Source organism: Stenella coeruleoalba, assembly GCF_951394435.1.
Source record: "Stenella coeruleoalba genome assembly, chromosome: 16".
Classification (NCBI taxonomy): domain Eukaryota; kingdom Metazoa; phylum Chordata; class Mammalia; order Artiodactyla; family Delphinidae; genus Stenella; species Stenella coeruleoalba.
Window position 1 is genome coordinate 1,456,060 of NC_137162.1, and position 17,939 is coordinate 1,473,998.

General features: G+C 54.6%; 1 protein-coding gene across 1 annotated transcript; it reads left to right on the forward strand.

Annotated features, from left to right (window-relative positions):
• The first annotated feature begins 3,280 nt into the window (after window positions 1-3,280).
• Window positions 3,281-15,071, forward strand: BNIP3 (BCL2 interacting protein 3). Its single transcript, XM_079899313.1, has 6 exons — window positions 3,281-3,358; window positions 10,574-10,724; window positions 11,047-11,131; window positions 12,295-12,404; window positions 12,481-12,633; window positions 14,082-15,071. Exons 1-6 carry the CDS (start codon window positions 3,313-3,315, stop codon window positions 14,125-14,127), a joined length of 591 nt encoding a protein of 196 aa, XP_079755439.1. The 5' UTR covers window positions 3,281-3,312; the 3' UTR covers window positions 14,128-15,071.
• Window positions 15,072-17,939: the final 2,868 nt, after the last annotated feature.

Below are 17,939 nucleotides of genomic sequence, written 5' to 3' on the forward strand. Positions count from 1 at the left end.
GGCTACCGTTTGTCGCTGTGCGCAGGCTTCTCATTGCGGTCGCTTCTCTTGTTGCGGAGCACGGGCTCTAGGTGCGCGGGCTCAGTAGTTGTGGTGCATGGGCTTAGTTGCTCCGCAGCCTGTGGGATCTTCCCAGACCAGGGCTCGAACCTGTGACTCCTGCGTTGGCAGGCGGATTCTTAACCACTATGCCACCAGGGAGGTCCCAATACTGATGTATTATTACTAAAGTGCGTGTTTTATTCTTATCTTCTTCGTGTTTACCTGAAATCCCTTTTCAGCCCCAGGAGGCGACCGTGGGCACCACATTTCATTCAGACTCGAGTCCCCCTTGGCTCCTCTCGGCTGTGACGGTTTCTCGGTGTTTCTGTAGTTTTGATGACTTGACGATTGGAGGAGCGGGGAGCTTGTAGAATGTCCCTCTGCTGGGCATCGTCTGAGGTTTGTCTGGTGGCTGAACTGGGGTGGTGTGTTTCTAGAAGGAAGACACGGAGGAGGTGTCCTTCTCGTCACGTCCTCTCAGGGGCGCGTACTCTCGACACGATGCGTTTCTGCCGATGTTGACCTTGACCACCTGGTTGAGGCCGTGTCTGTCAGGTGTCTTCACTGTCCAGTGGCTCCTTCCCTGTCCACACTGTGCTCTTTGGGAGGACGTCGCTCTGCACGGCCCACACTTAGGGGGAGTCGTGCTTCCCTCCTGGGGGCACGACATCTACGTCACTTACTCGGGATTTTTCTGTGTGGGAGGTTTGTCTCTTTTCCCTCGTTTACTTGCTTATTCAATCATTTATCTACGTTAACATGGGCGTGGGAATTTCATTCTTTGGGTGATGACCCACTGCCACGTCATTGCTCACAGAGCTCCAGCTGGCCCCAGTGTCTTTTCAACACCCCCTCCTCACTATGGCTTCAGTGAATATTTTTAAATCAAAATAATATACACCCAGACAAAAAAATCAAAATAATACAGGTCACAAAATGAAAAGTGGAGATCTCTTATCTCACTCCCGAGAAGCAGCCATTTTTAACCACTTCTGCTTCCAGTTCTTCAGATAATCACCAACATAGCTTTGAAAAATAGATGTGAATAACTCCTTTTTCAAGTTAGGACAGCACCTACTGACTCCCTCATGAAAAATAAGAGATTAGCTCATTTCCCTATCGATTTATCCCTAGTTTTGATATTGGAACTAAACATGCTTTCTATTTAGGTCTTTTTAAAATAATACACCTAAGTATCTATTTCTGGTTCTATAAACTTTAGACAGCACCTCCTGGTGTCTGCTCCCCTAGGTGGCAGAACAGAGCCTCAGCGTTGCCCTTCCCCTCGGCCCCCTAGCCTCCCAACCTTGTCAGGGTGCGTGAGTGGGGAGACCTGCCCTGTCCACCTTCTGCTCCCCCTCTCCACCAGTGCCAGCACGAAAAGGGCTTCGTCGGCAGGGTGGTCTCAAGCTGGGGAGCACCTGGGTACACGGGAAGACTTTTCAAGGAGGGAGAGACAGGATAGTTTGAAATAAATTGTCCTAAACTTTTCCTAAAACTGACCTGCCTGTGAACAGGTTCTCCCCACCCCCTTCCACCATCACCTCCACCTACTCGCATCCCTTCGATGCTGTGGAGCTTCGCTCTGGGCTGTGCAAACCATTATGTTTACAGTGATGCTGTCAAAAGTCTAGGCCTCAGGCCTCTCTCACGTGGGGTTCTCCGAGTGCTGGAACTTGCTGGGAGTTGTAGAGGGCTCCACACGGGGAGGGAAAACCAGGTGCAGTGAGAAACATTTCCGTTTAAACACTTTCAGGTAATTGCCTACAGACACTTCAGAGGACTTGGAAAATCTGTAAGTTTCAGTGAGCTTAGCAGGTTGCAGGATGCGACAGTACCCCAAAATCCAGTATATTTCTATATGTTATCAGTGAGCAACCAAATGAAATATACCCATAGTAATCACAATAACATAAAAATATGAACACTTAGGGATACATCTGACAAAAGATGTGCAAGCCCTGTACACCGAAAACTACAAGATCTTGCTGAGAAAAATCAAAGAAGACCTAAATAACAGAGAAACACACGGTGCTCATGGGCTGGAAGGCTCCATATGGGCAGCTTCCCGGGTGAGGGGGACCGAGGCGCTGGGAGAGGCACCAAGGCAGAGGTGCATTGTCCGGCGGGCTTTGCAGTTTGTCTTCTGCGGGGACGCTGCTTGCTGTTGTCCCCGGCTGTACCCACTAGCGCAGGGCTGGGACAGGGCGCCGTTTGGTAAATGCACGTTGACCAAGTGAGAATGAGGGTCCAGCTGAAAGGAAGGCCGGCGCTTCCACAACCAGAGAGAAAGCTGAGAAGACCAACGCCCCTCCCAAGAGCATCCTCATTCAGAAAGGAAACCAAGACCCCAAATGAGCACAGCGGCGGCTCCTACTCAGAGCTGCTGAGCGGCGAGCCCCACGTGCGCGTGTTTACAGAGACCCAGGGCGGGCGGGGGAGGGGGGCCCCCAGGAGGAGGGGCTCAGGTGGGCCCACGGAGGCGGGGGCCGTGGGGGGGGCGGCCCACTAGAAGTGGTGCTTGGTTGGGGGACCGAACGTCGGTCATATTTGGCTTCCTCTGGTTGGTCCTGAGTGGGAGACAGGGGCAGGAATCGGGGAAGCTGTCAGTCAGCGACCAAGTCCTGGCCGCTTGGGCTGATTGTTCCAGGGGCTGATGTGTGGTTTGCTGGACCAGCTGCTAGAGACACTGTCTGATTTCCTGCCGGTCCAATTTACAGCAGGTGGTCGCAGCACTGCAGGTGAGGGGCGGCCTCGCCGCCGGCCGCAGGGTGCGGGCCACAGCCCCGGGTCCGACTCTACACGCAGCCCCACTGTCAGCCCCCCCATCCCTTCCCCGGCCCTGTGTCTGAGGGGGCGCAGTCAGGCCTCAGGCAGCGTCGTGGAAACGAGTCACCCCGCCGGGCCCCGCCTCCCGCCCGCCTGTCTCCAGGCGGTGCCCGCACGTCCCGCGCGCACCTGTTAGACACCCGCGCCCCGCCCCCGCCCGGCTGCGCACGCGCGGACCCCTCCTCGCGTCCCGACCCGTGCACGCGTCGCACGCGCGGCACGCGCCGCGCGCCCTCGCGCACGCGCAGGCCCCGCCCCACGGCCAGTGGGCGGTGCTGCCGCTTATCCGCGGAGCTCCGGCCGCGAGCGTCAGTCATTCGGAGCCGCGGGCCGACCGCGCTCTAGCTACCGCGACGTTCCCGCTCCCTTTCTTTCTCCCTCCTGGAGCGCCCGCCGACCCCAACCCCGACCCGCCGGCCGCAGCGCCCTCGCCCTGCCGCCATGTCGCAGAGCGAGACCCCCGGGCTGCCGGAGGAGAGCCTGCACGGTGAACGGGGGCCGGGGGCCGGCCTGGGTGTGGGGGGCCTGCGGGGGAAAGGCACCCGGCCTGCAGAGGAGGGGCCTGCGGAGGGATCCCCGTCTCCGGGTCGGGGCGACCGAGGCGCCGACGTCGTCCCAAGCCCGCGCGGTGCCTGGTCTTCCGAGGTGCAGCCCGGTGCTGGTTTCGGTGCCGGTGCCGCTACCGGCGAGCAGGCGCCCAGACTTGCGGTTGGACTCGTGGACTCGGGTTGTGAGCCGTCCGCGGCTCGGTCCGGAGTGGCTGGGGAGGACGGGGTCCCGGGATTCGGGGCGAGCCGCCGTGAGAGGAAGAGCCCTGAAACGCTGCGCCGGGGGCGCGCCTGGCCTTTCCTTAGTTACGTTCGCTCGTCCGGGGGTCGTTCAGAGCCCAGCTCGGGGTTGACTTGCGCGGGGGAGCACGAGGCCCCGTGGCCGCGGTGCATACACCCCGCCCCCTCCCGGGAAGCCGGGGCCGGTGGCGGCCTTGACCCACCCGGCTCTGGCCCCGCGGGGCAGCACCCGGGCCGCCGCCTCCGGCCCCGGTGAGGAGCCCGAGGCCCACGGGTTGGAGGAGGGGCCGGGCGCCGACCTTTATTCTCTGAAGCAACAGTTCAGGCGGCGGCGGGAGCTCGTAAATAAGTTTTGGAGAGGGCCGTTGAAGCCTTAGAGAGTGAATTTTAAAGTTTCGTTAAGATTTAAAAATCTTTATACTGTCTGGATTTGAGCTACTAGTTTCTCGTATTCCTCAAAACAAGATTTCACTAGGCAAGACTTGGTCTACTGCGTTGTAGAATTTAAAACTACAACCGCAGCTTAAAAATCCTGCAATCGCTCCTTAAATTTCGACAGTGACTGTTTTCTTTGAAACAGATTAAGGGATTGAATCTTTGTCTTACAAAAGATCCAAGGAGTGTTTTCTAAACTGTCTTTTAAAGTCAGCCCTGTTAGCAAACTACTTCGTTGCTAACACGGTCTGTTTATTAGTGGGTCAGATTTGTCGGGAAGAGTTCGGAGTGTCCTGAGCGGCTCCATCTTCGGTCCTCGATTGGCAGACCAAACTGCTGAGTCATTGGCAATGCAGAGTGCCAGCTCGTGGGTTAAAGGATTTTTCTGTTTTGTGTATTCTATAAAAAGACAGTTACACGCTGAGTGGAAAGTGTCGAGGATTCTCCGGGCTGCGCTCTCCGGGATACGTGCTGCGGGGCACTCGCTCCCCGGCCGCCCGGTGTGGGAGGAGTCACGTGGGGCCTCGGCCGCTCTGGGAAACTGAATCCGAGCAGGGATTGGTGGCTGGGGCGACACTTGTCCTGTGCTCTGTGTTGATTTGATTACCTCTTGTTTACCTCGGAAAGAACTGAGAGCCTTGGTAGCTGAGCCCGCAGACAATGGCAAACCTTTTCCCCTTTGCTTGTATCCTCGGACCAAATGTTTCCCCTGAGTTCACAGCGAAGTTGCCGTTGCCTCTCGGCCCCCTGGTCCCTTCTAGTTAAAGTTGTGAACCAGCAGCAAGATGTCGTATATGCCTTTCTTGTTCTCAGATAAACAACCCCTAATATGCAGGGAGAAGATGGAGTTTTGTGATACTGTGTCACAGCATCATGGGAGGGGGTGTGAACCTTACTTCCCAGAAGACCCACCCCCAACCCCTGCTGTGCTGGGATTGGGGCGGGGGTCAATGCAGTAAGGTGCTCCTGGTTTACCCTGAGACAGCCCCTGCCCCTTCACGCACTGCTCTGTCTGCAGCCACAGGGTTCCGCTGTCCCAGGCACCCAGCGGCTGAAGGTATATGAAGAGGAAGAGAATTCGCAGTTCTCGTGCCATGCAGTTTGGGAGGGAAGGGCTTTCAGGCATCTAGATCCTGGCCCAACCTCTACTTTTCACAGATGTTCACAGTGAGGCCCAGAGGTGAAGTGAGAAGCAGGGCAGGCAGGCGCGTCGGCGACAGAAGGATGGGTGCGATTTGCCAGCTCCTGTTAAGATCCAGGAACCTGAATGACTTGCCTGCTTGACTTTATGTTCAAAATCACTTGTCAGTCAAGCCTCTCATTCCTGTCCCATCTAACTTGAGAAGCTTTTAAAAACAGTCATTTCTTAAATCCCACCTCTCCCAGGGAAGAAGCCCTCTGATGAGGGTGGTAGTTGCTCTGCCCCAGGGCTCTCCTCAGGGATTCCACCTTCTCATTAATCCCATAGTCGTGTAGGTCGGTCCCCTAGTAGTTTTCAACCCCGGCTGCCCGACATCACCGTTATGGCTTTTTCAAAATAGATGTACCAGGGTTCCACTGCAGCATTCCCAATAAGGATTTTCAGGCCGCTGGGTTAGACTTCTGGAGAATGGGGGGAAGCACAGGTGGTCCTCCATAGCCAGGGCTGAGACCTGCTGCCCTGGACTAGGGATACTGCCTGGATTTGAGCTCCTGGAGCCTCTGCCAGCTGGGGCTGGAGGGGAGTGTTTGCCCCGGGATGTAGGAGGGCCTGGGGTCCCCCAGTGGCGGCAGGAACTTGGAGAAGCTTTGCGCAGAATATTTAGGATGGACAGCGTGGGTGCTATATTAAAGTTATTGATAGAGTAAGGGTTCCTTCCACAGGTTGAAAGAGTACTGCTGTCTGTCTCTGTTTCAAGCTGGGTAAATCAGAGACAGCTGGAATCTGTTCCGCCACCCAACTAACCAAGCAGTGGCTCAGAGAACTACGGTTAACGCTTCTGCATGTGTTCCTAGCTTGCACTCAGTTAGCAGCAGCAGAGTTGAGCTGAATTAAATGGCACCTGTGGCTTACCCAGTAAGTAGCTGTGTGTTTGGGTAATTCCTGTAGCCTCTCTAGGGCTCTAAGATGTGATAACATTTTGAGTTACAAATCTTGGGGCCCACAGGTCATCAAAGTCAAAACATGGCCTTTATTTTCTTTGGGACCAAGGATCGTGGAGGTCACAGGAGATTAAAAAAAAAAAGAAAAAAGAAATGGGTTAACTCTAAGGCCTGTGGGTTTTCTTGCTGTGGTGATGTAATATTGGTAGCTTAGGCTTTCCGTCCATCTCATCTGCCTTGTGTTGGTGCCCTGTGTCTTGTTAGCGTAAATTACAGGCCTTTGTGGGCGGGGACAGGAATCGGGGAAGCTTGCCTGGATCAGCGGCTTCACCACCTGTTTTGTTGTTTTCCTGGGGCCTAATTACACCAATTATCTGATAGGTTATTTGGGATTCTGAGGAAGCCTTACAAGGTTACCCTTCAGGACCTGAATCCCCGTCTTTCTTGCTTAGGAAGGTGAGTGATCTTAATTGCAGATGCGAGGAGATTAATGGCACACCTTGTCTTCAATTTCCAGGAAGCTGCTTTCCCTACCCAGGTGCTGCAGGTTAATAATAAAACTGTTGTCCTTTAGTAAATCATTTCTTAGAATACAGCTTTTGGACCCAAAGCTCTTGCTGTAGACACCCCAGAATGGGATTTTTTCCCGAAGGATGCTTGAGACTTCCTATGAGATGATTCTAAAAAGCATATATATTTGTCTGCATGGAGTTTTGAGTTGGCCCTTGTGGTGTAATATACACACACCTGAAACTGATGACGCCGTATGTCCATTATGTCTCGATTTGAAAATATATTTCATCTTTGTCCCTGGTTCCTGACCCAGACAGAGCTCAGCTCTAAAAACCCCTGGAATTTCCCGAGAGATGTTGTTATTCATGAGGAGCCCCTTTGGTGAGCGCTTGAGTCCGCTAATGAGGTAACTCACGAGGCCCTAGGTGGCCTCCGGGTGGGGACGGGAAAGCGCATTGGAGCACGAGGGTGGGGACTGAGCACACACTCCCCACCGCCGCCACTGCCACCGGGAGGGGAGGGGCTGCAGACCGGGTTATAAACAACTTTGAAAAAGGCTGCTGAACCCACTGAGGTCCTGCGAGAGGGTATGGAAACTGTCCCCTTCCACTCCCGCCCCCCATACCCTGCCCTGTGCACCTGGCTGTTCCTGAGCTGTAATCCTCTGAGACTGCGGAAGTGTAAGCCAGGTATTTTCCCGAGTCCTGTGAGTTCTGGTGAATTATTGAAGGGGGTGGGGGTTGGCGGAACCCCTGAATTCTTGGTCTGCCAGGCATGTGAGGCTGTCTGATGGGGGGACAGTCTTGTGGGACTGAGAGATCTTCAACTTGTGGGATCTGACACTGACTCCAGGTAGTGTCAGAACTGAATTGTTGGACAGCCAGTTGGTACCGGAAATTGCTTATTGGTGTAGGCCTCCCCCCGCCCCAATTTCATGTCAGAAGTGGTGTCAGAGAAGACATTGCACCTCAAACTCCATTTATGTCGGACACCGTAAGTAAAAGTGATCTGGGCAGCCAGGCCCAGAACCTGACTGAGAACCTAGAAAAATGGAACTGTGCCCAGAGCAGGGCGCCGTGGTCCTCTTCCATGCTGTGGGGGGCCAGAGCTGCCAGGCCGAGTGTCACCTTGCTCCTGGGAAGGAAGGAGGGCTAGTGAAGGAGTTGCACGGTGGAGCCTCTTATGGTTTGCTTCAGGGCTTTCCTAACCCCTGCACAGCCACCAGAGTAGGTGGGAATAGGGTCCCCAGTCAAGATGGGCTGTCTCAAGAATGGCATGGAGTCCTTGTAGCTTCTGCTGACCTGCAGAGGCTGAGTGGCCCTGGCTTCTGTCCAGGGAGCCCTGGGCTCCCAGACAGACCCTGGCCTGCCTTGTGCGGGCCAGGCCAACGTGAAGTAACTTGAGAGGCTGAAGTGAGAAGTGTATCAGCATCTGAAAACTGCTGGTGATCGTGTGGTTAGCAGCCAAGTGGGAGGCTGGACGTGGTATAAACTGTTTACGTTTCATTCCTGGCCCCTTGATTTGCTTTCTTCGGATGAATGTGACCTGTTCTGCAGCCAAGCTGCTGTTGAGGGCAGGCCCGGGCTCTCAGGGGAGGGGCTGACGGGTAGGGGTCCGGGCCCCGAATGGGTTGTGCTGTGTGGTGCCCCTGGGGCCCTGGTTTCAGCGCAGAGCAGCAGCTCTGGGTCATGGTTCCTGGAGGAGCCGTACAGTGACCACCAGCCTCGGTCGGGGTTTCAGTCCGGTCTGCCTTTGCGCTCCCCCTCCTGCACCCACCCCGGAGAGGCCCGGACCCACGACATGCAGCAGAGGAACCGCCCTGAGCCCAGGAGACCTGTGCGCGTGGCCAGCTGGGAAGCAGGACGGGGCAGAGGGGACCGCAGAGGCAGTCTTGCCAGTGAACGGAGCCTGGCAGTGGAAGAGTGAATTGAAAGCAAAAACTTTTATGTTCAGCAAAAGGCTTGAGTGGAAAGGCTGTCTTTCCACAGCGAAAGTTACCTGCAACACATTCAAATGAAGAAAGGCTTGTGGGGCTTCCCTGGTGGCACAGTGGTTGAGAGTCCGTCTGCCGATGCAGGGGACACGGGTTCATGCCCCGGTCCGGGAGGATCCCACGTGCTGCGGAGCGGCTGGGCCCGTGAGCCATGGCCGCCGAGCCTGCGCGTCTGGAGCCTGTGCTCCGCGGCGGGAGAGGCCACAACAGTGAGAGGCCCGCGTACCGCAAAAAAAAAATAAAAAAAAATAAAAAATAAGTAAAGGCTTGTGTCGGGAGTTCCCTGGCGGTCCAGTGGTTAGGACTCGACGCTTTCACCGGGGCCCTGGTTCAATCCCGCAAGTCTCGCGGCGCGGCCAAAAAAAGAAAAGCTTGGGTCTTGAATATCGAGCTAGATGGAGAAGGGTGGACCGCTCAGTTGGAAAGAGGAGCAGATTTCAACAGCTGCTTCAGAAAAGATGCTCTCCACATGGCCAGTAAGCAAGTGAGGAAACGTTCAACCTCAGTAGAAATCAGAGAGGCGCAGAACCAACCATACGACCTACCACCACACACCCACAGAATGGCTATATTTAAAGTCGATGCCAAGCGTGAGCCAACAGCAATGCTCACATTGCTTCGGCTGCGTCGGAAAGCAGTGGCGTTGCAGTACATTAAACGCACACCTAGAACTTTTCCACCCTGGAACCCTGCTCCTAGGTGTGGGTTCAGAAGTGAGAGCCTGTGGACACCGTGAAACGCTGGAAGCCAGCCTGGGTCCGCCGCACAGCGGCAACAGGATGGGGGGGCCCCTCTGGTCCAAGCCCCCAGGTGTTGCTTCCGGGCCCTGACCGCCTGCCTTGTCCGCACACCTGTGGGTGGCTCAGCCCCGCTGCACAGAACTTGTACTTTCACCCCTTCAGGACCTCTCTGGGGTTCACACTTGTCCTCCTGTGGGGCTTGCCAGAGTTGATCTCATCTTCCAGCTCTTCCACCCGTCAACCCCCAAAACACACACAGCCGAGCGCGACAACACCTCCTCCCCTGCCTGTACCCACCTGGACCTCGGCTGTGCCCGGACTGGGGACGCCTCCCTTCACGGGTGCCCCTGGAGGGGCTCTCCCCGGTCACTCCCGATTCCGGAGCCCAGCACGGCTGGTGCAGCAGAGCGCCCGCCAGGTCAGCTGTTGGCTGCTTTGGTGAATTCATCGAGTCGGCTCCCAAGTCGTGGGGCTGGAGAGACAAATCTAAGCTCCGAATAACGGCTCGTAGGATCTGGGGTGGTAGCTGCTTTGTGCTACATTTAGTAAGCAGGTGACCTTGGCGCTAAGGAGTTCTCTGTTTTGATGACACCTGGGTGTATACATGTCAGTTTTCAGTTTGAGTTAAAGAATGCTGGGTTTACTTGCTGTACAGACTTGGCTAGATGAGCACTTGGGATGGTTTGCTTGCTCTGGTTAATCAGGTTTAGTTACCTTTGTTCTATTCATCTGATGTAAGATACAGAGCAGTAATCGTAATGAATCCTGTGGGACCTCAGGGTCAGAACGTGGCGCTGGAATGTGTAAATAGGTCGTAAAGCTTTCCTTAGTGTGTAAATCCCTAAGGCTCTTGCTGACACCCTTTGCTTTCTAAGCGCTGAGTGCAGGAGAGTGTCCTGGTCAGTGGGGTCCCAGGTAGTCTGGGAGTGGCAGCAGGTGCACTGCCTCGGCTCCCAAGGGTCCCTGAGGAGCTCACTGTAATGCAGGTGCCAGAGACGGGCCTCAAGGGCGTTGCAGCAAGATTCAAGGCGACGGTTCCTTGCGAGTCCCCGGCACGTCTTGGGAATGGGGGCGCGAGCTGGTTATTTGTTAGGACCAGACTCCAGAGTGGGTGGAAGATTGCAACCATGTCCTTTTTTTATCCCCATCAGGCTCCTGGGTAGAATTACACTTTGGCAGTAACGGGAGCGGGAGCAGCGCTCCAGACTCTGTTTCTATTTATAATGGCGACATGGAAAAAATCCTGCTGGATGCCCAGCGTGAATCTGGACGGAGCAGCTCCAGGAGCTCTCACTGTGACAGGTGGGCATAAACGTGTGTATCCCGGCGCTGGCAGGCACGGCTGCAGACGCCCGCCTGGCCTCAGTCCAGCCCTCCCGAGACAGCGGGCCCTTCGCCCTTAGGTGGAGGGAGCGACTGGGGCCCGTGAGTGTGGTGCTGGGCCCCTGCTTCTGCTTGTTGACTGTGGGGCATCAGAGCTCAGCTGACGAGGTGGAGGGACGCTTTGGCCCTGGCCTGGCCCCAGGTGCTGGCGGGAGCCTCCCGGCCTTGGAGGGTGGCCCCTGCCTGTGGGGTTTTGCTTCTCCTGGTGGAAAGAAGGTTAACACACTGTGTTTTCCCCAAGCCCACCTCGCTCACAGACCCCACAAGATACTAACAGAGCTTCTGAGACAGACACACATAGTCTTGGAGAAAAGAACAGCTCCCAGGTAAGGTGCGCACGTGCACACATTTGCGATCTGTTTGTACCGAGTTCTGTGGAATCCAGCCCTCAGAAGCAGTGGCGGGGTGGGGGGGGCACGCCCCGCACTCCACGCTGGACCGGAAGTGGCAGGGGCCTAGGTTGGGTAGGCCGTGCGGCCTGGGCGCCTCTGCCCTCACACGCTGTCCAGGGAGACAGTGGGAGTGGCCAGGGGGAGGGGAGCCGGGAGCCAGGCGGCGGGTCTGTCTGCTGGGCAGTGTGCGGGTGGGAGAGAGCCTGGGGCCCTATGTGCTGCTTCTCTGGTGGCCTCGGTTGGGCCGGGGCCAGTGCGGCCTTGCCAGGTCCTTTCTGGTCGTGATGCCTGGGGAGTGTATTTTAGGAACCCGAGGGTCCCCAACTCGCTGTGAAAGCTGTCAGGAACTGTGGGCTCGGTCAGTACCACTTGGTCCCCCCCCACCCCGTGCCGGTCTCCCCTCAAGGCCTCCCTCACCGAGGAAACCAGGAGTCCCTGGTGCTCAGGCCTCCTCAGGGGCGGCGCCCGGCCTGCCCCCAGACACGTGGGGTCCACCCCAGCTTTGGTGCGCCCAGGCGTTTGGTTGGTTTTGGTACAGTGTTTTAGAGTATTTCCAAAATTTGAACCAATTTTTTCTCCCCCGATTTTAAGGAGGAATTAGATGATCAGGTAGAGTTTTTCAAATGCAGAGAAGTAGGGAGAACACCTGTAATCCAGCTTTTAAAAGCTCTTTAATGAGTGTATTATATACTTTAAAAACTGTAGCTGCAATCAGAGGTACACGTAAGTTTTTGGCTTTTTTCTCTCCCGTTTAACATGAAAGTGTGTCTTGCTTTCATTGCCGTGCAGTATCCTGCTTGCTTAGGCACATCCCTGTTTTGGGCCATTTTAGATGGTTTCCGTTTTCATCTCTGGACGTCTGTCCTCATTTGGCATCGCTTCCTTGGGGCAGTGTCTGCAGCTCTTCGAGTCTGAGTCGGGCCTTCAGCCCGGCGATGTGTGTGGAGGAGGGAGGAGAGCCGGGGGGTGCAGCCCTCGCCTCCCCCCGTGGCTGGGCTGCGAGCTCCGCCTGCTGGTCCGATGCTTGGGTGGGAGGTGAGCGTCCTGCTGCAGGTGCGGCAGGCACCATTTCGCTTTCACCATTCGCTCTGCCCCAGTCTGAGGAAGACTATATGGAGAGGAGGAAGGAAGTCGAAAGCATCTTGAAGAAAAACTCAGACTGGATTTGGGATTGGTCCAGCCGGCCGGAAAACGTGCCCCCGACCAAGTGAGTGTTTGCACCGGGGGCCTGCCTTGGCCCGGCTGGCCCGGCACGCCTCCGCTGACCAGCACCTCTCCCCCAGGGAGTTCCTCCTCTTCAAGCGCCCGAAGCGCGCGCCCACGCTCAGCATGCGGAACACGAGCGTCATGAAGAAAGGGGGCATCTTCTCGGCGGAGTTTCTCAAAGTTTTTCTGCCGTCTCTTCTGCTGTCCCATCTGCTGGCCATCGGGTTGGGGTAAGTGACTGCCCGTGTGGACGGCACAGCGCGGGGTCCTTCTAGGTCTTAGAAGCACGGGCGACGTGGGCGTGTGAAATAGCCCGTCCCGGTCGAGAAACAGAGCCCAGGGCCGAGAGCCGGGGCGGCGCTGCCCCGAGCGTCCGGCAGCAGAGGCTGGTTTCGCGCGCAGGGGTGCTCGTCTGGCTGCTTGACCTGGACCGCTGCACGCAGGTGCGGATCAGCCTCACTCCTCGCGGGGCGGCTGCAGGGGGGCGGTGTCAGTAACGCGGGCTGCACGTGTCTGTTGGCGTCCACTCAGCAGTGAGAAGAGGGCGCCAGTTCTGACGACCGTGCGGAACAGAGGGGCAGCCTGGGCCACGGAGACGCTGAGCCCAGACCGTGCTGAGGAGCCCGAAGCTGCCCTCGGGGGCTCATCCCCAGCCTCTGACCAGGCGGGCGGGGGGGGGGTCTCCCTGGCCCTGGTGCGGACGGACGGGCTTCTGTGGCTGCGGCTTCCTGGACGTCTGGATTCTCAAGATGGCCTCCTGACGGGGGCTGGTGCCACCGCAGGCTTCGTGGATGTGGCAGAGGAGACGCCAGCCCGCCTGCTCTGGGAGGCGAGAGCAGCGTCCCTCCCGACCTCCCGAACCCCAGCCCACAGTCCTGCCTGCCCGGGGAGAGGGCTCCCTGGCGGGGCCAGGCCCCCGGCCTCTCCCTCTTGGTTCTGCCCTGGCCTTCCCTCTCAGCACGGTGCTTTTCAGAGCCAGACTCTGCCAGTCTCACGCGGGGAGGGTGATTTCTGGAGCTTCCTCCACAACTAGCAGGCAGATGCTGTGGGGGCCTCTGCCGGTTTGAGGTCGGGATGGATTTCTGCGGCCAGCCCCCAGCAGGGGTGTCTGCCCTTCTTACCAGCCTCCAAAGCGGTCAGGATGATAAAACCCACCCCGACCAGTTGCTCTAAGGAAGCTCCCCGTGCTGGGCTGCAGGCCTGAAGACGTCCTCCCCAGCCCCCTCTGCCTGGACAGCCCTCTGATGCCCATATGCCCCTCAGTTCTGGGCTCCTGGGGGCGTGGGCTTCACTGCTCAGCAGGGCTCTTTGTGAGGTTGGTGCCGATAAACTTGGCGCTATCACCTGTCCTGCAGCAACTCTTTCTAGCAGCGTGTGGTCAGTTCAAAAAACAGTGACGGGAGTACTGGCATTTCAGGTTGGGTGGACTCCTCTCCTTCGTGCTTGTATTGAGCGTATCCACTGCGTGGCTGTGAGAGCACAGCTGGATTCTTCTAAATTAGATGCCGAAACGCATACACACTGATGAAGAATAAAACCCAAGTTTTAACAGTGGGTGTAAGAGAGCCAGTCCCCTTACGTAAATAAGCTGGGACCAGCATCAGCTGCCGTCTCAGCTGTGCAAACTTGCCCGGGAGCTGCGAGACCACGTTAACCACCAATTCCTTTTTCTGTTAAGGATCTACATTGGAAGGCGCCTGACGACATCCACCAGCACGTTTTGATGAAGAACTGGCGTCCGGCTTTCTCATGTAGCGGGGGTGTGTGTTGTCCGCAGCACAGCGTACAGAGGAGGCTGTCGTGGTCCTTGGGTGGCTGCATCACTTGTGTCATTTCTTCTGTAAATGCCACGTTCCTAACTCAGTAAAATAAAGACTAAGACCATGCTCTCCCATAATCATACTTATGGGATAAAGTAATAAGCCTGTCATTGATTAATATCTATTAATAATTTGGTGGTAATCTTTCTTCGGATATTATAAATATTTAAGTATAAATAATTTTAACGTATCCATGATGTATGTAGTACTTTAACACATTATCTGCAACCTTGATTGAGTTAAACACTGTATTTTGAAAGAACGAATACCGTTGACATTAAAAGGACTACATGAGGGCTTATCCCGAATAAACACTGTGGCCTTACAACCCTGTTGTAGACCGTATGTAAGTGGATGCAACCGTCTACTACAGACGCCCCTCAGCTCTCTCTGTGCTGGTGGTTCTTTGTGACGTGACATGTACAATCCAGGCTGCAACACGGGTGGGCCAGGTCGTCCCCCCACCGGCACCTTGTGCAGCACAGGGACTCTCGCTGAGACTGACGACCACCCTGGACGGCGACCACCGGATGACCAGTGTCTTTTATCTCGGGATTGCTAAATTCAGTCTGTCTGTGTTCAGTTGTTGTGTGCTCTTAGGATCAGCTTTATTCTAAGCTATTCTGCGTCTACTTTAAAAGCCTGGAAATAGAAAACAAATGAATCTTTGCCAAATACTTCGTTACGGTGTTTACGTACGTCACACAAGCTTTTTCATTAAACCAGGTGTATCCCCACTGCATGGTTTTTAAAGGCCGCCCCTTTGATATACTGTATAAATGCTGTTGTGTTTGTTTCACTTTTCCACACTAAATTCGGTTGTGTTAAATAAATGTAACATTCTAATTTTTAAAATATTTGTTTCTATTTGAACAATTACCTTGGAGGTAGAGGCTACAGCCCTTTCATCTGGAGACGGCTGATGGAACGGCATCAAGATTCTTTATGTAATTTATCCCTAAAACATTAAGCCTGCATCCCACCGACCCACTCTGGCCGGGGGATGATTCCCTTTTAACAGCAAATGGTGGCGGTTCAAGTGTCACGAGCACAGGCTGCACTCAGGACCTTGCAGCAAGGCCAAGCGTCCTCAGAGCCAGCACCCCTGGGGAGCTCTGTGACTCCATCACTCAGGTGACCCGGCCCATGACGAAGGCCTCTGTGCATTGATATGCAAGGCATCCCCCAGGTCTGGGGAGTTCTGAGCTATCAAGTGTAATCTCTGCTCCCCACCCCCACCCGCGGCCTCGCTCCCTTCCTTCTCTGGAGACCAGTTTTCGTTTATGATTGATTCCAATAGCTGTCGTCTGATTTCTTCACTTTTTAAAATCTTAGTTCTCTCTCGGCTTCTAGCTGGATTATTACTCTATTCCTCTCCTCCACGTTATGTATCCTTCCTTCCATCTCCGCCCTGTTACTGACGCTCCCCAGGGCACAGGCTGAGCTGCGTGATGGCGGCCGGAAGTGCCTGCTGCAGCCGACCACAAGGTTTTCCCCTCTCACTGCAACATTCCAGTGGACGTTTGATTCTTTTAAAATGTGTGACTATATATGTATTTTTGTTTTGACCTTCTGGGCAAGAGGATAGCAGAATGGCGACAGCCTTTCCACACACCCCTTATGTTAATGCAAGTAACAGCATCATTCATTTTATTCACAGAATAGCAAGTTTACAGAATATTTAATATCCAGACAATTTTGGATTAAAATAACACAGATCCTGGGGGTCGAATCCACTCTCCCATAAACCAGAGCTCCTTGGAAAAGTGGGAATTCCAGGGCAGCATGACGAACATTTGTGGTGCCAGGAGGTGAGGCCATGCTTGAGGTGAAGGACACGGAGCCAACCTGAGGGACCTGCAGTGGCTCAGAGTGGGTCAGCCTGGTAACAGGTTCCTGGCGGTGATGGGCTGTCACCAGACTGGAGCAGGATCCCCAAGTCCACACTGATGGAGACCAAGTAAGTGGGGGAAGGGACAGTTCTTCCCGACAGAATCTAATTAATAAACGGGATGAGGGAACGAGTGACCGTCAGGCAGACAGCTGCTGACGTGGGCCCGGTGTCACTGCCTCCCCAGGAAATTACCGCCAAGGGAACCTAGGGTACCGTGGATCTGACCCCAACATCTCTGTGTTCTTGACGAGATGTATAACTGTAGGTTAGTCATGAGAAAATATCAAGCCATCCCAAATTGGGGGAGGTTCTACAAAATAACTGTCTGAGGTCCAGGTCATGAGGAAATGAGGATCTGTTAGAGATTGAAAGATACGGAGTGGGCTCCCCTGGTGGCGCAGTGGGTCAGAATCCACCTGCCACTGCAGGGGACACGGGTTCGAGCCCTGGTCCGGGAAGATCCCACATGCCGCGGAACAACTAAGCCCGTGCGCCACAACTACTGAAGCCCGTGCTCCTAGAGCCCACGCTCCGCAACAAGAGAAGGCACCGCAATGAGAAACCCGCGCGCAGCAACGAAGACCCAACACAGCCAAAAAAAAAAATTCCAAGATGCGGCAATGAAATGCATCGTGGATCCCGGGCGAGAAAAAGACAACTGGGAAAACAAACACGAAGGTTTGTGGATGAGCTACAAGTACTGTGGGGTGACTTCACCCGCTTTACGTGGTGTTAATTACACCTGGGTGATGGGTGAAGGGCAGGCAGGAACTCTACCATTTTTGCAACTGATTTAAAATTATTTCCAAATAAAATGTTACAAAAGTAAGATAAATAAACAATATCTTTTTACTCAGATAGCATCCCTGGACCGGCAGGGAATGCCCCCCCAGTCTGGCTCCTGCATCCTCGTGGTACTGGATGTTTCCTCCCAACGGGGGGGAGATGGCCAGGACCACCGTGCGGTGGACAGAGCGAAATGCAGGTGTAGACAGGTCGCTACCTTGTGTGCAAAAACGGGGGGAGGGGAATATGTCATGTTCGTGTTTGAGTAAGAAAAAGTGTGGCCCAAGACAAGACTAACGAGTTATCAATACCACCAGGCTCAGCGGAAGGGGCAACACTTCGCTATCGTCCTTTTAAAGAGTTCTGAAATTTGTACAGGTGTTACCAGTTTAATACTTAAAGTAAGAAAAAACATTTATCAAAAAGAAAAGAAATAATAGTATTGGCAAGGATATGGAGAAAAGAGAACGCTCACGCACCGTTGGTGGGAATGTAAATTGGTGCAGCCACTATGGAAAAGAGGATGGAGGTTCCTCAAAAAATTAAAAGTTGAACTGGCATGTGATCCAGCAATTTCACTTCTGGGTATTTATCCGACGAATGAAAACACTACTTTGAAAAGATACATGCACACCGATGTTCATAGCAGCACTATTTACAACCGGCAGGATATGGAAACAACCCAGGTGTCCATTGGTGGGTGTGTGGATAAAGAAGACGTGGTACATATACAACAGAGCATCGCTCAGCAATAAAAAGAATGGAGCCTTGCCATTTCAGACAGTGTGGATGGACCTGAGAGTATCATGCTGTGAGTCCAAGACAAATGCCATATGATCTCACTTACGTGTGGAATCTAGAAAAACAAAGCCAATCTTGTAGCTAGAGATTGGTGTTTGCCAGAGGCAGGTGTGAGTGTGTGTGTGTGTAAGTATGTGTATTTATGTGTGTGCTTATGTGTGTTTGTGTGGGGGGGGAGGGAGAGGGGGAGAGAGAGAGAGAGAAGGGAGGTAAAAAGGTACAAACTTCCAGTTCC

What these genes read in the sequence shown, in the direction of transcription:
- BNIP3 (XM_079899313.1), top strand. Translation starts at nt 3,313, where the DNA reads ATGTCGCAGAGCGAGACCCCCGGGCTGCCGGAGGAGAGCCTGCACG. An exon ending in GAAAACGTGCCCCCGACCAA is followed by an intron (nt 12,405 to 12,480) that starts GTGAGTGTTTGC and finishes CCTCTCCCCCAG; the next exon opens with GGAGTTCCTCCTCTTCAAGC. An exon ending in CTGCTGGCCATCGGGTTGGG is followed by an intron (nt 12,634 to 14,081) that starts GTAAGTGACTGC and finishes TTTTCTGTTAAG; the next exon opens with GATCTACATTGGAAGGCGCC.